Source organism: Pteropus alecto, unplaced genomic scaffold, assembly GCF_000325575.1.
Source record: "Pteropus alecto unplaced genomic scaffold, ASM32557v1 scaffold19, whole genome shotgun sequence".
Taxonomy (NCBI): Eukaryota; Metazoa; Chordata; class Mammalia; order Chiroptera; family Pteropodidae; genus Pteropus; species Pteropus alecto.
Genome location: NW_006442490.1, coordinates 2305646 through 2325403, shown reverse-complemented (window position 1 = coordinate 2325403; position 19758 = coordinate 2305646). Strand labels below are relative to the sequence as shown.

Here is a 19758-nt window from a genome sequence, read left to right as displayed (position 1 = left end):
TGTACCTCAGCGAGGAAAGGATATTATCCTTTTGTCTTTAAGTCATTTAACTATTAAATATTTTGTAATTTTACTTCTATTCATTTAAAACTGTTTTAGTCTAAAGTTTCATAGAGTAATAATACCTCTTAGTTCCTATTTAAAGAAGCCAGCAGTGAGAATTCTTACTTCCTGTAATGAAAATTTGTACTTGTGAAACTGAAATTTTAACTTGTGAAACTGAAATTTTAAAACATTAGCTTTGTTTGAGAATAATCCAGTGTTTTGTCTTTTTCTAAAATTCTTCTACGGTGCTCATGTTTTCCTCTTAATTACGCCATGGGATGTTCTTAAACTTACAATTTTTTTGCTGTAATTATCAGAAACTCTCTTTTAAACTGCTTTGAAAAATATCAGGGAGTCACACCCTTTGTCTCACTTGCTAAACTTCCTCAATAAAGCTAACAAAAGCTTTCAGAGGTGGAATTTTATACTAGCAAATGTCTATTCAGGCCTGTTAAATACAGTGAATAAACTTGCCTGCTACAGCAAGCATTCCACCCAAATTGACTAGGTGTGGCTTTTATTCATTGTTCAGTCACACTAAATAGAAGCTGTTTTCTAGCTACCTTCAAATTTAGATTGACATTTCCTTTATCTGAGGGCTTATAATAAGCAAACTATACTCAGTTTTTCAAAAGCAGATATGCTCTTCTGGTACCCTAGAAACAGATCAAAGTATGCTTTGTGTAGAGACATGAAGTTCAAGTCAGTGATATCAAACAGGTCTTAATATGCAACCACACAAACATTAGAACTTGAAATTTAAACAAAAGCTTGACTATTTTAGGGAAAATAATCAGATTATGGGGGGATGTTAAAAGGGATAATGAATTGTTTGGGGAGAATAGGTATCCAAGAAATTAAGTGAAAGCATATGTTACTTCTATAGTAATATCAAGATCTGTAATTAAGAACATTTCTTTTGAATCAGACTAGTGTCACTTAAAATTGTCACTAGCTGAATTACAATATGCCTCCAAAGCAGCTTTCTAGACCACAAAGGAGGATCACATCAACCATTGTGGGGTTAGTTTTTTTTGTACACATAGTAACTACAGAAATTAATCTTTTATCAGTTTACCGCATCATAACAGCTATTGTTAAATAATCTACAAGTTAGAAAAGCAATTTCCAATTGTTCCCTGTGGTATCTAAGTGATGTATCTTGTGATATGCTATAAAATAAATTGTATTCCTGTGAGTCATATCAGTCATGTTCTGCAGCCTGAAATCTGAAGTCGCCCTCACTGAGGAATTAAGAGAACTGTATTCTATTATAGAAAGCACAGAGAATCAAATTAGAAAGCACAAGAGGGCAGAATACTCAATGTCTCTGTTATTAGACTCTAAAAAAGCCACTCCCTATTCTCTAGTGTAAGCCAGTATGATCAATAATGCATGAAGGGTTGAGGCTTGAAATGGAGAGACTTTACTGGAGGCTGAATAGATGATGAATAGTCAGCCTTCTGTCTTTATCCCTACTTTACCACAGGCTTTGCTCTCTGGTTCCCTGAAACAGGGCATTGATTAGTGCCCTGATGCTGTCCCTCGACCTGTGAAAAGATACATGCTCCAGCTCTATAGGAAATGCTGGGTTCATGTATGTGATAAAATCTGGCTCTTATTCTGTTTAGTCTGAAGTTGGGACAGCCTAAGAGAGGCCGAGAGTAGTAACAGTGGCTGAAAAGCTCCCTCAATTTATTCCCCACTTACTCACATTTTTGGAGTCACCAAGCACATTTATTTCTCTGTGGCTTTGTTCATACTGTTCTCAGTATCTAGAAGATTCTTTTTCATACCCCTTTAGGAGTAGGAAGGAACAGAAATACTGCAGTGTGTGAAAGCCCAGGAAAGAATTTGAAGAAGGAATTTGACCCTATAAAGTAATCCTGAAGGCCAAGGACATCTGAGGAGCTCACTGGTGAACTTCTGAGAACTAATTTATAATGTAATTAATCAGCACTAAATTCCAAGGCAAATATTTTTGGCAAACTAATAGTATAGAACATGAAATCTATTTGTTTTACTTAAATTTGTCTAGGAAATCTAGAAAAAGAGAATCATGATGCAAAATTTTAGTGACTCATCAATGCTCCCACCACCTGTTTTGTGCATTGTCTATAAAGATGGATTAATTAAGGGGTGCCCATCTACACAGATCTCTTTGAGAATCAATTTTATAATGGGATACATTTTGCTGAGCACAGATTGACCTACTCCCATATTTTCATTGCATCAAAATACCATATACATTTTTCAACTTTCAGTGTGTCTATTACAGTCACTAATGAAATTGGTAACAAAGATAACAAAATTCTTCCAAATTAGTATTTTGATATGATTTAAAGGAAGTGGGCCAGCTGGAATTAGAATAAGACACCACTGAATTAAATTTGAGACCTGGTAGAACTCACCGATCCACAAAAATACTAGACGCTGGTCTTGAAAGACACAATTATCTTTAATTTCTGCAAAGGGAGACTCTATGGCTACATTAAGTTAAAACCACCATCAAATATCTGGCCAGTATTCCTCAAGATTGTCAAGGTCATGGTAAACAGGGGAAGATTGAGAAATGGTCACAGACCAAAGGAGAGAGGGGACAGGATTCAAATAACTGCACTGTGGCACCCTGCACTGGACACTGGAACAGAAAAAGAACACTAATGGAAAAAATGGTGAAGTCTGAATAAAGTCTGGAGTTTATGTAATAATAATGTGTAAATGTCAGTTTCTTAGTTTTGAAAAATATACCATGGAAATATAAGATATTAATAGTTGGGGGAACTGAGTGAGAAGTAATATGGGAACTCTCTGTACTACTTTTCTTTAAATCTAAAATTATTTCAAAATAAAAAGTCTGCTAAAGAGCAACAATAAAACCACTGTCAAAGATGGTTTGAATTAATATCCTAGTATTTGAAGATTTACACGCAATACTAATCAAACCACCCCTCATGTTAAAATGCCCCTACTCCTTTATTACTATTCTTCTATAAACTGAATTCATGCTTAAATACAACCCAGATTTTAAAACAAACACACCTGATTGCTCCCTTCACATGCAGGACAGCTTTGTATCGTCAATTAACATATTAGCCTGTGCCCTAAATCCTCCTGTAACTAACTTCCCAAAGGCCCTGCAAGGTTATTCCAATGTAGATATATATTCATTAAAAAAAAGACACACATACACAATTTTTCAAAGACAATGCTGTGACTTACAAGTGAGGACATCTGAGCGTTTTGGAGCATATACTGCATCTGCTGGGCAAACATAGCTGCAGCAGTCTTTTGTTGAATCAGATTGTTCCGTCCATTAATTTCCAGCTGTGTTTTTAAGTGTGGAGGAGGGTGAAGGTACTTGCAGTTCTCTCTAGTACACCGACCCTAAAAATGAAGAATTAGACAAATTTTCATTAATATTTCTATAAATCTGGTCTGGCTAAGAATAATACAAGTATATCAAGTGCTCAAGAAAATTGAGGGAAATATTAAATAACTGTATACACATAGATATATTTTATAACTTTTAGATCCATTATTCTGGACAATTTTGGCTCTAAAGTTCTTTTTCCTGAATCTATGCAATGTGAGAAACATCTCGAAATCCACTGACATTCTGTTAGCCAAAGAATAAATCTCTACACCTGGCAGCCATGTTGTTCTTTAGGTTCCAGAGGCAATGGCCCTAGATCACTTGGATAATTGAGACCAAAGTGTATGTTGAAGTCTCAGCTAGTTGGATGTTTTATTGATGGTTTAAGCACTTCCAAATAAGATAATATGTCATTTCTGTGGAATCAAACATGTTTTTACTGTTGCCTAATTGTTAACATGCCTGTTGAGTATGGATGGTATTTACTATGTGGTAGCAAAGGATGTCACTGGACAGATATTTATTACATTGTCAAATGTGACCTGTTGTTATGTTTAATTCATGAGCACTATGCAAAGCAGCTAATGATTCTCTCATTTAAATTACTAGGTCCACTATATACATATTTTTTTTTTTTTAAGATAAGCACAACTGCAAGCGGTTCTTTTTCCCACAGATTATAAGATTCTTTCCAGTGGAGGAAAAAAGGCAACTCTTTTTTTTTTTGTTTGGACCCAAGAGTGCAAGTCACTAGACCACCTGAATTCCCAAGAGAAAATTAGTTAGTTCATCAAATGTTTTCACCGCTATGAATTTTCCTTATTTATAATGCTTAAATGATTTATACAATCACTTCTCCATATTTAGTTATCTTGTTATTAAAACATTCCAATATTTCACTGAGAATCAAGGTGATTCCTTCAAAACTTTATAGAGCTATGTATAATGCAAAACCAGATGCACTGCAACTGCTCTTTTAAATGTTAGATTACTGGGATGTTAGATTATGAGATGGCTCTATTATTTTACCTCCCACAGCAAGAAGCTGAATACAACTTAAAACATAGCTTGAGAAATTAAGGTTTGACTATTAGTTTCCATCAGGTTTGACCTTTTGTTTCTCCCACTGATCAATCTTTTAAATCAAATTAAATGATTTATAAAATCAAATAATATCTTAGTTTCAACGTACCTTTACATTTCTCTGCAAATCCTGGGAAAGGAAGAATTTATTGGTAGTAAGAGAATGGTATTAACCCAATCTTTCTGAATTCATAAAAGTAACCTAAGAATAACGACATAATTTCAGTACATATAAGGGCTGTAAGGAAATTCTTATATGCGCTAAAAGTCATAATAATGGAGGGCTTCCACCTGCCCATTGATATGGTTCCCAAGAGAAAATATAAGCTTCTTTTTACATATACCACAACCTGCACCAAGGCAAAGACAGTCACAAAAATTTTAGTCCCCAGATTCTTTGCCCTCCACCTAGCATAGCTAAGGTTAACTGGCTTAGAATTAACAGCCCTGGGAAGCAGTGACACTTGGTGGCTTCCACAAGCAAGCCTGCTAGTTTGTTTATACTTCAGCGTTTCTCTTCCTCCTGCCACACCCTAACATTAAAGATTTTCCCAAAGTACAGTCCTAAAACTTCTGCTCTTCTCTCCAATCTCTTTTGCCTGGAGAAATGAAATTCTTGCAAAATTTCATCTATCACAGTAATTACTCAGATCTTAAACTTCTGTCTCTACCTCTGACCCTTCTTCTGAATTTCTGTCCTCTTTATGACTAACTGCAGCAGCATTTGGAAATCCTGCCCCCTAACCAGATCTAAATAACTCATTCCTGACATTTCTTCTCCTTAGACTATTTTTCCTCTTTCTGCATACATTTAGGACCCTTGCTCCAATTCCCATACCTTGGAACAGTAATATAGCAGCAGTGAAAAAAGAAATTAGGTACCTGCTGAGCGGGAGGGCTTTAGGATTACAAATCCACCTTGATAGCTTTCCCAGACAAGTAGCAAACACAACCATAGACACTTACATAGAACAATTTGTAACTCCCTTCCAAAAAAAAATACAAAAAACAAAAACTGTGTAATGAAGACTGTCTCTTAAATTCAGAAATTCCAAACAATAGATCAGTTTTTTTTGTTTTTTGTTTTTAAGAAAAGGAATTTATTAGGATTTAACCATTTGTTACAATTTAGAGTTTTAACACTTTTTACATTGAAAGCAATCAGTGGGGAGGGAGGGAGGGAGAAAATAGGTGGTATTTAGCACATTTTCTGCCAATCTACAGATAATTACTATCTTCCTTTGTGCTTTTAAAAATTATCCTTTACATATAATAACTTTTCTTAAGTTTTTCCCTGGGAAAATAATGATATTTTTTGTTACAAAGCACAATGATATACAGAAATAAGAAAAAAAGAGAATTACATTTACGAATTACATCAAGTTTAAAACTAAAATATGGAATATGAGGCAGCATGAGATTTAAAAAAAACTTATACATTTATTTATGATATTTTACTTGATTTATAAAGCATTCTCTTTTGAATGACAGAATCTATAATTTACTTCTATAACAAAGAATGCAGATGTATAGCAATACTACCTTACCGGAGACTTAAGCTTGTTAAATTAAGCTTATAAAAGACAAAAATATCTGTATTTTCTATTCAAACAAAAGATGAGAAGACCAAATAATTTAATATCAATACTATCTGTGGAACACAATATTTCAGAAGAAAATCAAGCCCCTTAATTTTTTTTTTCAAAACAACTTTTGAACTCAGGATAATATATTTACATGCATGATATTTGGTGATAATAAATCTCCTCCATATAGTATTCATTCTTCAAGAATCCCAAACTTAATTATATACTAAAATACCTTCCTTGAAGTTTGGAGGTGGGGCAAACTTTTTTTGACATTGGTTTCATTTGCTTTTAGTCCTTGTAGGGGATTAAGGCTTTGGTAACCATGTATAGATGGGATGGGGTAGAGGCAGGGAAGGGATTGCCCCGCACAATATGTAATCACCTTTCTAGTTCATAGTCATAAATGACTCTGCAAACATACCTATGACAGTTGCCATCCACTGGCAGAGCTGGCTATATCCTAAAAACAGCAGCAAAGACTACATATACAAACAAAATTTTAAAAAGCATTGAGGTGATTAGAGTGCAGACTCATTTCTGCTTGCTCCAATTTCACTCCTTTTCGATTTTCTTTGGCCTTAAAAACAAAACATTCTCTTCTGGTCTTTTGCTATGAAACTGAATTAGGAAAATAAAGTGATTAAATTGAAAAGTGATTCTCTGCTGAAATAAGTGCTACTATACCTATGAATCTCTCAGCTTCCCTTTCCCATCTACTCTTTTTGAAAATGTACACAAAAAGCAGCAGAGGGATAAAATGGTCAATGAAATTTCTAAAATACATCTGCATCAAAAAGTTGATGACAGACAAAGAAAAAAGTTGCAGAGCACTTATAACACTTCCAAAATTCAATCTGTTTCCTTTTCCCTACTTTCAGGCTTTTCACAAATGAGTGCAAAGCCTTTGACTGAGAAAGAAAAGTAGCATTGTAGAGATTTAAATCCCACCTAAGTCTTGGGAGCTATGAGAGTGAGAGTCTGTCAGATACAAGACATTCTGTGCACTTGCAGGGTGGAAAAAACCTCTGAAATGTACATTTTTGTTGTTGTTGTTCGTGAGAGAAAATTTTACCATCAATCAGAATAAGAAAAGAACCCTAGGAAGCTAAACAGGGTAATGTTTAGCTTTATCTTAACAGAAATAGCTGTTTGCAAAATGACTTGCTTCTTCAACTACATTTGGAACTATGGGGGAAAAATCCTTCTCTCAAATACAATGATAACTGGATTACCTTTTCAAAGACATCTCGCTGCTCTGCTAACCTATTAAGAGTTAAAAGTTAAATGTTAAATAAAAGCAATGAAAAGATGATTTGTTCTACAAAAAAAATTATTCTATTTTAATGATAATATGTTCAATGAAAAAATCCTATCGATTATATTGCCCCAATGAAACATACTTACTTGCATAGACATGGCCTCTCAGCAATTTTAGAATTACAAATCATACTATTAAGTTTCCTGGTTCCTACAACCATCACAGACCTTTTAAAGGCTAAGAATAATCTGAAAGAGCTAAGAGTGAGGCACATCAACGTAAAGTGAGTATTAGATGTCAGCATACTAATGGCAAATTCTCACTTTCTTCTTTTTAGGGTTCTGTCTTTATAAAAATAGTTATAATCTGCATTACTTTCTCCTCCAATGTTGTACTATCTATGAATATAGATATACATGCATAAAGAGCATCTTTAAAATCTTATATACAATTTTAATTTAAATTTGAGATGCAGACAAGAATTTTTTTTTAAAGTTTATAGTAAACCATTTCCTGAATATATTGAAGGCAAAATTAATGAGGCTCAACATAGACCTCATGGAGAAGGCCAGCCAAGTACACACTCTCCCACTGCAGTCAGTCCTGCATCTAATTTCCTTATGCTGTTGAAGTCTGCTTTCTTGACATCCCAAATACACATATACAGGGCAATGACTTTGGAGCAAGTCAGACACCAAGTTCAAATAGGTAAGAAGCTGGGAGGAGGGCAGAATGATTTTCTTGCCTGTCTCAAAAAAGCTTTCAAATTGCGACCTCCAGAAGATGAAGGGAGGAATAGGCTCAACAATCACACCAATGTTCTGAAAGAGCTCACTAAGATAACTTGATTACCAGAATCAAAACATTTAGGGCTGAAACAGATTTTAAGGAACATCTTGTACATCTTTCTTTTACAGAGAAAGTGAAGGACAAAGAAGTGATATGACTTGTCCTAATTAATAAGCAGCTCAGTATGGATAGAAGCCAAGTTTCAGATTCTCACTACCCTGTATAGATTTTCAGTTCAAATGACTCTTCTTCTGTAAAAATTTTTCTTAGCCCATCTCCCCACCCCCACTTTCATTTATCTCTCCCTCTTTTGTGCCTCCAGCTGCACCTTGTACTCAGTTTTATGGTAGCACTTATCAATGTGTACACTGTGATAAATTGTTTGCATGCCTATCTCCGCATTAGACTTTGAGCTTATCTAAAGGCAGGACTATATCTTCCTCATCTTTGAATCGCCTGGAATGTTTCTGTGCCTGGTTAATTGTGGCCGCTCCATAAAAATTTGCTGAATGAATGAATAATCTTTGTGAAAATAATCTATAGGGTCTAACCCTAAGTCTGCCGTAGAAGCCTAATTCCTTCTCTTGGTATTTCCTTTCATAAGTTCTTTTTCCTTCCTCCAAGAAGAGAATAATAGCCAACACATGACTTAAGCTGTTTCTGGTTGTCTGTTCCAAATGAACCGTTATTCTATTCAGCTTCAGAAAGCAGCTAATTTGTAACTTTTAATTTTTTTTTTTTTGCTATGAATATATACTCATAAGTCTATGTGACCATCATGGCTGAAAAATTCTGGAAATTTAGAATAACTGAACCAGAAGTGTCAGGAATCCATGAGGCACATAGACATTAACCACGATCTAATTCTAGGCTTGTGGTCACAAGCACCCCCAGGATATAGGGCCTCACAGTGTTGAATAAAGGAAACTGTAGCAAATTCATATTTAAACAGCACCTGGGCCTGCCCAAGGGAAGCACAGCATTTCCAGGGCTGGCTTAGAATATATTGCCTTCTCAAACTGCTCCACCCCACTCCACATATCTCTGAACAAGCTGCAAGTCAAATTCCCAGAAGATATTTGGACAAAAGTGGAATACCTGCCTGGCTTTAGAATAATCACATAAGGTGGGAGACTTCTTGTGAATCTCTATTACATATGTTGACTTATAAGAAAAATGTTCCCCTGTACTTCAAGAGACACATTCAGCTGCATTCACATTAAACATTTTCAAACAGTCATGAACTTGAAATTTTTATTTGAAAATTTTGAATAGCAAATAACACACAAAAAAGTCATAGTTGCTGTTCACAGTGAAACCAAGTGTCCCTCACCAATACCCCAAATGTGCTTCCTGTCCCCTCTTCAATTTCCCCCCATGATTTAATCAAATGCTTTTAATCACTTTAGAAAAATATTAACTGAATATCTATTCAATAAAAAGCTCCTCAAGAATGCATCATCTCTGTTTATAAAACAGCCAACCAGAATGAAATTAAAGCCCAGAGACAATTGAAGCACACTGGTACCAAGTTACCAAAAGTCAGAAGGCATTTCTGATGCTAAATATTCATGGAAGCTGTCTTTAAAGTAGTCAATGGCTGTGAACATAAAATGTCATTAAAATACAGGAAAAGGGAAATAAAAAAATCCTGGCATTCAATTTATTGTTCCAAGAAAATACACATAAAATCATGCAACTTAAAAAGACTACTTACTACATAGAGTTTGCAATGAAACAACATAAAAGGTGTCCCTCTCGGCCCATAGTCAGTTAAATCTCCTGCTCTTAGGGTTCCCTTACCTCCCTTTTCTGGAAACTCAATCCAGTCACCTACCACAGTGATTTAGAACAAGGACAAAGAGGAGAGCAGCTACTTGCACCTTTTCTTCCTGGCTAGAGCTTCTGCCAAGATTTCTATCTAGGGTGGCCAGATTTATCAAATGAAAATACAAGACTCCCAATGAAATTTTAATTTCAGATAAACAGTAAATAACAATTTAGTGTTAGTAAGCTCAAAACAATACATTATCTGTCAACCCTCTTCCTATTTATTCTTCTACCTTGGTGAGGTGAGCTAGTCAAATTCTCCAACACCCAATTTACCTCTTTTACCTTAAAGTTGTAAGCAGCCCTCTCCATGGAATCAGCCCACGTTCTACTTGTGCTTCAACTGCCCAGAGCAAAGCAGAAGGCACTCTCAGCCCCAGCTTACCTGACCAGCTACAAGGAATTTAAGGAAGTTGACTCTTGGGGAAAGCAGGTTTTATTCCATAGCTCCTCCCACAAAAAGCTTCACACGGCTCCCTACTCTGTCAGCCACTCCACTTTCCCACCTACAGTGGTGCAAACTGTATATTCAAACGACTTGATTCAAATGATGCCTGCCAGAGCTCCTCCTTTAGGTTAGGAAGAAGAGGGATATGATAAGTGACCACTGAACCTAACTCCTGACTTTAAATTTATATGAAACTTTTGAACATATGAATTATTACAGGAAGATGAGGCTTTTATGTTTTTAAGGTTTTCATATGTGTGTGGGGGGCGTGAGGAAGGTAGATTAACTTTTTTTTCTTTAGCTCTGTCTGTGAAATACTCAAATTCAAGCAAAAGTCATCCACTGAAGCCCAGGAAAATAACTGCTTAAGTATCATGTTTCTACATGCACACATAAGATCTAGGCAGATACATATTCAAAGAAAGCAAAAGATGGCATGACTAGCCATTATTTGCATAGATTTCTTTTTCAGCCTATCCTTGATTATGCATTTTAAAAGAGAGGGAAAAGTAGAGGGGCATGGTTAATTCTAAGGAACAAAATAATATATTCAGGAAAAATGGCAACCTATAGTAGTCTTACATTACAAAATATGTATATTACAAAAGTGGCAATTTATGAACATTCGGGAATCAATTTTTAGACATAGTTCTAAATTTATGTTTTATTCATTACAAATTTAGACTTCTTCGTTGAAATTATCAAAGATTCAGAATTAGTACAGTCAGAAAGAATGAAATTGTACTGTACTGGAGAAGTTTACATGTTTAAAGATAATATATCATAGAAATATTAAATAGTAAAGCCGGAAAGGCTCCTGGAGATCATTTAGTCCAGCATTTGCCTGAGTGTGTACCACAGACCACTATTCCCCAAAAGACTCAAAAACTGAGTTTCCTGGTTAAATACTGTTAAGAAATAGCAAACTATATTCCTGTCATGGCGACTGACAGCACACCAAAGGTTCTCTCTTATATGTCCTACAGTAAAGAAACCTGCTTACTTTTGTTAACTCAGCATTTCCCAACATGGTTTAATTACACAAACCATTCCTTTTTTTTGTCACAAAACATCTTTTAACAATCTCATTAGAGTATCCTCATGAAAATAGTGATCTAATTCAACTTCCTCCTACTAACGCTCAAACTAAGCCCTGTGGTATTTTGTAAGTCAAGTTAGTTTTCCTTCATACTTTTCATTTCTATTTTTTTTTCTCCTAAATAGAAAAAGAACTCCAAAGAACTGGATCTTCCATTGAAATGACATTTAACATTTTTGCTTATGCAGAAAGTCCTCACCTAATGTCGTTGATAGGTTCTTGAAAACTGAGACTTTAAGTGAAACGACTATATAAAAAACAATTTTACTGCAGACTAATTGATACAAACAAGAGTTAAGTTCCTACGGCATATTGCTGGTCACAAAAACATGACCAAACTTCTAAATAAAGACCTGAAACACTTCTAATATGAAACATTGAAATAAATTTGAGCTATATTCACATATAGGAAACTGGACTTTGGGCGGTAAACGCACAATAGAATATGCAGATGTCAAATTATAATGTACACCTGAAAATTATATAATTGTATTAACCAATGTTACTTCAATAAACTTAATTTTTAAAAAGTTTTAAAAAAGTTAAAAAATAAAAAAATAAAAAAAACGAAAGAAAGATTAATCAAAACAAGTAAGGGAATTCTTTCCAACCCACTTATTCCAGTTCAGGGTTGCAACTGGCTGGAGCCTTTCCCAACAGCTCAGGGTGCAATGCAAGACCCACTCTGGACAGGACATCTTTCCACCACAGGGCACACTCAAACACACGTACATTCACTCAGCCTGGGACAATTCAAACATGCCAATTTACCTCACATGCACATCGTTGGGATGTGAGAGGAAACCAGAGTCCCTGGAGAAAACCTAAGCAACCTTGCTGAGAATGTGCAAACTCCACACAGACAGTGGTCTCAACAGGGAATCAATTTTTTCCCTCATCAACTTTATAATGAAACACTATTAGAGGATCTGCTTCCTTGATTTCCCAAAAGCTAACAACATGGTGATTTTTCCTATGATTGCTGCAAAGAAAGATCCCACAGTCATCTTCCCAACTCCTCTTGCCAAAGCTCTAAGTTCTGTCAGATATTTCCAAATGGCTGCTGAGCTTTTCTTCTTTTGTTTGAATGCTTCAGTCTGGCAACTTCTAAAGTTACAACTCAAGTCTTCTCTGCCTAACTGGATTTCCTACACTGTGACTTCTGTCCCTTGAACCCATGCCAATTACCTTAGGTTTCCATGACTTTAAGAGTCTCAAGTGAGTTTTTACCGCACTAAAACTTGGGAAGTAAGAACGTATTTGGCAATCCCTTCAATTCCTTAAGGGTCTTAGTTTTCCACTCAACTTAAACCTTAGGATTTCCACTTGGCAAAATTAAATTTCCTGTCTCTAAGTAAAAAGAGAGTATAAGGTGAGAAAGGCACTGATTATTTTTCAGAGTTAAACAATTTATCTTTGCAGGGCTCAGTATGCTGCTAAGAATAAATTAAATAGTTACAACTCTATACCCTTCCACCCAGAGGTTATATGAAGGGCAGATATGGTTATTGATTTACTTCTGCATTTTGAAATTAAAGATGAAAATCAGTCCCTCTTTTGCTGAACACAAGTCTTCTTTCGGATAAAGAAAATTAAAAACATAATATCAAAATAGTTGTTTTACAGGGCCTTGCTAAATTCGTAAGTGTGAAATCATGTTTCAAATCCCAAATAGAACCAAATATATCAACTTTGAAATAAGCATTTTCCTCACACTCCTACCCAACTACCAAACTATCACCAAATATGCAATTTCCAAGCAGAAATATTTACTCGGTGTCATGGACTACCATTAAAATACTTTAAGGTACAGAATACGTCTACATTTTGTTATTGATCATGTATATTTTTATCACCAAAAGTCTTATTGAAACTTTATGCTAACTTGTCATTCAAACTGTAGGCATTTTAGAGTATCAGACAAATCTCTCCCCAAAAGCTCCAAACTCCAAATGCATACTTTATTTAAATAAAGCGTCATTCTTAGCCAAGAGATTCTTTTAAAAAGCATGTGAAAACTAGGTCAACTTACTGTTTTTTTTTGTTGTTGTTCTGCAGACATAAAGAAAACAATTTATTAATACAAATTCTTTCTCTTTTAAAAATAAAGATCTATTCTGCCTGGTCTGAATATCTACCAAGTATATTAACTTTCATTCAAAATGTGTTTCAGAGTTATGAACAGAATTGACAAAGTTCTATATAAAACTACTGAGATTATTTTAATATATATTTTAAAATGTTCCTCTCTCAGTCTAACTTAGTAAATAGAGTAACCTTGTTAAGCTCACCTGCTTTCAGTGGGAAGTTAATATTTGATGATTTTGAAACTGTTCCTGCTATTTAAGGAACTAAACAAGGCCATTCACAAACAATGTAACTAGAAATGAGGTTAGTTTAAAGAAGATAAAATGATAAGTGGAGGTTTTATGTTTTAAAATAAATCAATCCCTCAACCATAAATGTCTCATATCCTTACAAAGAATTTGAAATATGATCTCTGCCAAAGAATGCCTATCTCCAAATCTAAAACAAAAAATAATAATAAAAAATAAAGCAGAGAAGAGAAAAAGTTAATTAGTAATTTTAAAATCTGTTCATTGAACTCCTCAAGTCAGTTTCAACATCTGGAATAAGAGTTCTTGAGAGAATAGTACACTTATAATGATGTAGTGTTCTTTAAAAACATATACCCTCTATATTAACCACAAAAAATGTTTCTAGGATCATGGTGATAGTCTAATAAATGCCATTTAATTAGTGCACTCTTTATTTTTGTGAGGGAAAAATAAAATAAAATCTACCGTAGCTTCATTGAGCCTTCTTTCAAACTTAGAATAAAATTTAAAAACTTAAGAAAACATGTTTTTCTGGAAAAATAAAACGAGTCTAGTTTATGTGTCTCTTATATAAGGTAAATAAAATTTCATTCTAGAAAAAAAAATTATAAAATAATAGAGTGAAATAAACTAGGTAGCTTGAAACATCAGTGTGCCAATTTTTTAGTGAAATGAAATGCTTCAGAAGGAGACTTATTTTTCTACTGAAGATAACTGGAGCATTTTTAATTGATTTTATTTTGTTTCATGTTTTACATTGACTTTGTATACTAGATTCTAGTATTAGGGTCAAATGATCTTTTAGAAGTGAATTAATTTTGACCATTTATGGGGAGCTGGAGAATAATTGTATGTACAGTTTTAGCCCATGTTATTTGGCATGTGGCAATTGTTGACACACATTTACAGAATGTCCATTTTTTTTATAGCACGTCCACCTGAATAATCACAACTAGCTTTATTGTGTATTTACCATGTGCTAGGTACTGTTCAAAGTGCTTTATATGCATTAAGTCTTTCATCCTTACCGAAGCAGAATAATTAGTGTGAACCAGTCCTCTCTTAGCTCAGCTTTTTAGTAAATGTTTGCACAATAGAATTTTGCCAGTTGGTTTAGGAAAAGCAGTGTCATATTATCAGGAGTTGGGTTATGAGAGTTTAAACACAAACAACCATGACCTGACAAAAGAACAGTTCAGCAAAACCTAATGGACATAGAGAAGGAATGGAAGTGGGGTTCGGTGAAAGAGTTGGTTGTGTGCATTTTGTGACTATTATTACCACGTAAAAGAAGCATCTTTTAAAAACAAAGTAGTGTCATTTACAAGCAGATTTTCTCAGACCACAGATGTCTGAGTTCTGTAGCTTCAACACAATCACGAAGCAGAAAAAAAACCCTCCAAACAATGACAAAAAAATCAATGTTATCCAAAGTCATACAAAGTCTCCTTCTGAAGCATTTCATTTCACTAAAAGAATCTACAAATGAGAATTCGCATATCCTACACACACTATCTCACAAAAAACTACACAACCAAATGCTCAGTTTTAATGAGGATTTGATTTAAATGACCAGAGAACGTATAGACTTTGAGATGGTGCAAAATAGGTTAATGATTTGTGGGCCATGAAAACTAGGGCTTGACTTTTTCAGTGCTTTAACTCTGCATTATGAACAACAGCTTTGTTTATTTTTTTTTCTCTTTGCCAATTTATTTTTGGTTAAGTAAATAATACTAAAGACTTCAAATGCAAATCAGTATACACATACATCAGGTAAACACTTCAATAATATGAACATCAATTCTATCCAATATAACTTGTTATTTAGTTTTTTTTCCCACAGCTATTAAAAAATGAAGTGTTATAGATATTCGCTGATGATATTCATAATTTGATTTCTCTCATGTATTTTTTCCTAGACAAAGAAGAAATAAATCTAAATTTTAATATGAATTCTGTATTTTATTAGAAAGACTGTTAGACTGGGATTTAAGTACCCTAGATTCTAATTACCTTTAGATCATGGCTAAATTATTTTCCAGTTCTGTTAATCAGTTTGCCTAGGAATAATTTCTGCCCCTACATACCTCATAGGTATTTTGAATGAATAAAAAGGAAAGTGAAATTTAGTATGTTTTGAAAGTAAAGTCTGTTTTGTTGTTTCTTTATAACAAAACTACTGTGAATTAAGTATGAAAAATATGACATTATGAACTATGTTTTATGATTTTACCTCTCCACAAAAGTAATGCATTATTATGTGAGTAATTCTTGATTCAATGAAATATAAATTATCATGTGCCTAGAAAAGAAATTTACATACAATGTTAAAGAGCCAGGGACACTTCTCTTCTCAGAACTGCTCCCAGAGCTCAGTGGTATGGTAGGTGAAAGAGCAGAGGATAAAGAAGCCGATTCAGGCTTTTATCTTATACTTGCAAATAACTGAAAAGATAAAAGAATTATTGCTCCTTTTTGAACTGGCAATAAGCCAGTACTTACTTAGGAGACCAGTTTATCTAATCAAGAGACATATTTCTACCATCACCAGCTTCTTACTTTAATATCTCCCATAATAAAAATTCACTTTAGAATCATAATGAATAAACACTTAAAGTAACTTCTATTATATGAAAAAGTTTGGAGCATAATACTTTTTGATGGGTACTTTAAAAAGATTTTACTTTGCCACAACTGCTATTATATTTTATTTATAACATATATTAAAATGATAAAAAGAAATCAGGCAAGTCATTTTTTTTCCTGGTGAGTTAGGATAAAGCAAAACAAATGATAGACTATAAGAGAAGATGTTAACGGTGCTTATAGTATTAACAAGTAATTAATGATAGCAAAGGGATCTTGAATATTATTTATATAATTGGTAAAATATTAAAATTGAATCTCATTATAAAACTGTTTACAAGTTTTTAAGCTAATTTTTCGTTTTTCTTATTTTTATCTCAATAGGCCAACCTCATAGAAGCCAAGATTGACTCATATAAATGTGAAACATTTGAATATATGATATACATGAACATACATATATATTTCCATTGTAAAAACTAATAAATATATAATACGTTTTATATACAAGCATATATATGTATATATGTGCCTATCTATCTATATCTATATATATAGTCTTTTATGTCCCCATAATTGCTGCACATAAAGTTTTGAAAGTCTACTTGTAGCAGCTAACAACATCTACAATAGAGCTTTTAGGGTTTTAAAAAAGCCACTAATCTTTCTGAAGTGTTATAAAAGACAAATAATTATTATTTTTTTCTTTTTGGTTTCATAAATTTAGACATCGATGTTATTTTTGCCCAGCTACCTGCAATGTAATGTTCCATGAGAAGTCTTTATATGCTCCACAAAAATAGAGTTCTGTGGTCAAAGATTTTGAGAAATGTTGGGTTAAGCAGAATTAAACTGCTATCTTTTGTGCAATATGTCTCAGAGCCTTATCAGTTAATAAGCATCGTGGTGCTCCTTGGGGGTGGGGAGAAATAGAAGCTTCTTAAAGTATATGTTTTCCAGAACAGACACCATTTTATTCCCACCAGATCTAAACATAAACAATAACCCAAGAATGAAGCCATTTGAAAAAAAAAATGTGGAAGAAAGGAAGAAGTATTGAAGAAACTATACAGAGTGCTAAGAATTTCTTAGTTGATAATCTCCTACACCGTCATAGTTTTCTCTAAACCAATGGTTCTCAAATTTTAGTGTTCATCAGAATCACCAGGGAGGCTTCATAAAACACAGATCCTCAGACCCACTTCAGAGTTTCTGATTTAACAGGTTTGGGGTGGGGCCTGAGAATTTACATTTCTGACAAGTTTCCAGGTGGAGCTGGTGCTGCTAGTCTTCCAACAACTCTTTTGAGAATCTCTGGTCTATGGGAGAATCTCTGGTCTATGGGAATACTATCCCATCAAACAATGGATTTAGTGTTTACTTAGCATTTTCTTATGTTACTAATAATTTATTTTCTAAAAGGTCATATCGAAGGGATTTTGATATCTTAATTCCACATCTCTGACTTCAGTAATGATATTAACAGTCATAGTAAGAGAGGGCCAGTCTAAGTCATGAAAAAAAAAAGACTTCTCAAAATTCTACTCTACTACTTTATGGAAACATTCATTTTCTGTTTACAAAGTAATGGTATTAGTTGCAAAGTTAAATATATAAAAGTTCTGTATGACACGTTGCTTACATTTGCTCTACGGACCTCCCCAGAGTGTTTTTCTAAATATGTGCTATGTACCCAAATTTAAGCAGATAAATAATTGTGTAGTAAATGCTCCTCGGTTTTTCGATAAATTAATGTTTTTATGCACTGAGGAAATCACACTCAGTTGTAACCATTACCCCTTCTCCTCACTCCTCTCTCCCTCCCCCCCAAAAAACCTAGAAGACAAACTAAAAGGAGGGAAATACTTTTCACATCAACTAAGCAAACAATCCAATGCTGATCACGGCATTTCAGCATAGACAAACAGAAACTGAAGTATAGATAGATTCCCAAACCTCAAAGCAAGCATTGAATACCAAGTTCATCACTTGCACCCTGCAGTGATGCAGTAAGGAAACAGTACATCTCAGACAACACTTTCTTCTTTTCATTGTAAAGAAAATAAACACTGTCTAAAATGTTCCAAGTATTTGTTACTCTTTTGTTTATGTATTAAGAGTAGTCTCATCAGCACTTAGTCTATTTCTGAGTATCACTGGAAGCCTATTAAATAAAGAAATACAAATTAGTAGTTGATAGTTGGGCACGGGGATGGGGAGCACAGCAGAGGGAATGCAGTTAGCATTAATATGATGGCTAGGTGGAGGGCCAGGGGAGGGAGGAATCAATTGGGGGATTGTTTTATGAACTATATAGATGTCTAACCAATGTACTATATACTTGAAACTAATTTAAATAAATAAATTTAAAAAAAAAAACTGAGGCCTCTCAGTTTGCATTACTAGAATGCCTGTAACGCATTAACACATCTAAATGAAAAACACTCAGCTTAATAAACTGCGAATAAGAAATTCAGAAACAGAAGTAGCCCCTTCCCTTGCTCTCTTGCTCTCTCACTAGTTATGCAACTACATTTTTCTAGAAAGGCTTGGAAAAATCTTGCAAGAAAAAATACGTTTCCAATAAGATCATTATTATAAGCCTGGAGAGTAAGAGTGACATAATGGCGAATGTGGGTTGATAAGAACAAACACATCAAAAACATCAAAAACCTAGGCTAAGGTGAATTGTTTTAGCTGGCTCATACATGTAGCTCTGAGCTTTCTGGTAACCATAGTAAATAGGACATTTATTGAAAGCATACTGGTTAATAAACACCTCTCTGTAAAAAGATTTCTGATACTGTGGAAGACAGAAAGAAGAACAGGACATTTCAGAACCTGCCCACAAGGAGTTTACATATCTTATCTCTCCTGCAATTGCAGAGGCATGAAAAATGTTGCTGGAAGGGGCTCTAGCACTGGACATACTGGAATAGAAATCAAAGAAAAATCATGGGGTAGAAATAAAAGGTAACTGGGGGTGCATATTTAGTGGTGCTATTGAGAAGGAGAAGGAGCAAGCGTGATGGGGAAAATGAGATTTTTCTGAGATATAATTAATCACAGCTCTTTATTTTTGCTTCAAGAAAAGATGAGAAGTTTATAGTGGAAAATGTGTGATAAAAATGGCATAAATAATTCTCTCTGGAGTGTCTTATTTCCTCTAGCACCTTCCTCTTGCATTAGTATGTTATTTATTCATTACACATCCCTTGTGGTTTTGTTTCAAATATATTATTATTATAGCTGAAGTATTTTAGAGTGTAAAGCTTTTCTCAATAGATGTCTCCGAATTTCTTTTCCTTCCTTC

The 19758-nt window shown here is 34.2% G+C and overlaps 1 protein-coding gene across 47 annotated transcripts in view; it reads right to left on the bottom strand.

Moving 5' to 3' along the window:
- The window catches only part of MBNL3 (muscleblind like splicing regulator 3), a 103642-nt gene that overhangs the window by 21309 nt on the left and 62575 nt on the right, over window positions 1-19758 (bottom strand). For 33 of the 47 annotated variants that reach the window (XM_025039616.1, XM_025039617.1, XM_025039624.1 and 30 more), the window contains 2 exons: window positions 4614-4634; window positions 3268-3432 (listed from right to left, as the gene is read on the bottom strand). In XM_025039616.1, the coding sequence (XP_024895384.1) occupies window positions 3268-3432; window positions 4614-4634 (186 nt within the window). Of the gene's footprint in view, window positions 1-3267; window positions 3433-4613; window positions 4635-7325; window positions 7353-10255; window positions 10329-10355; window positions 10389-19758 lie in introns of those variants that run through there. The other 14 variants (XM_015596845.2, XM_025039645.1, XM_015596843.2 and 11 more) reach the window with 5 other exon arrangements.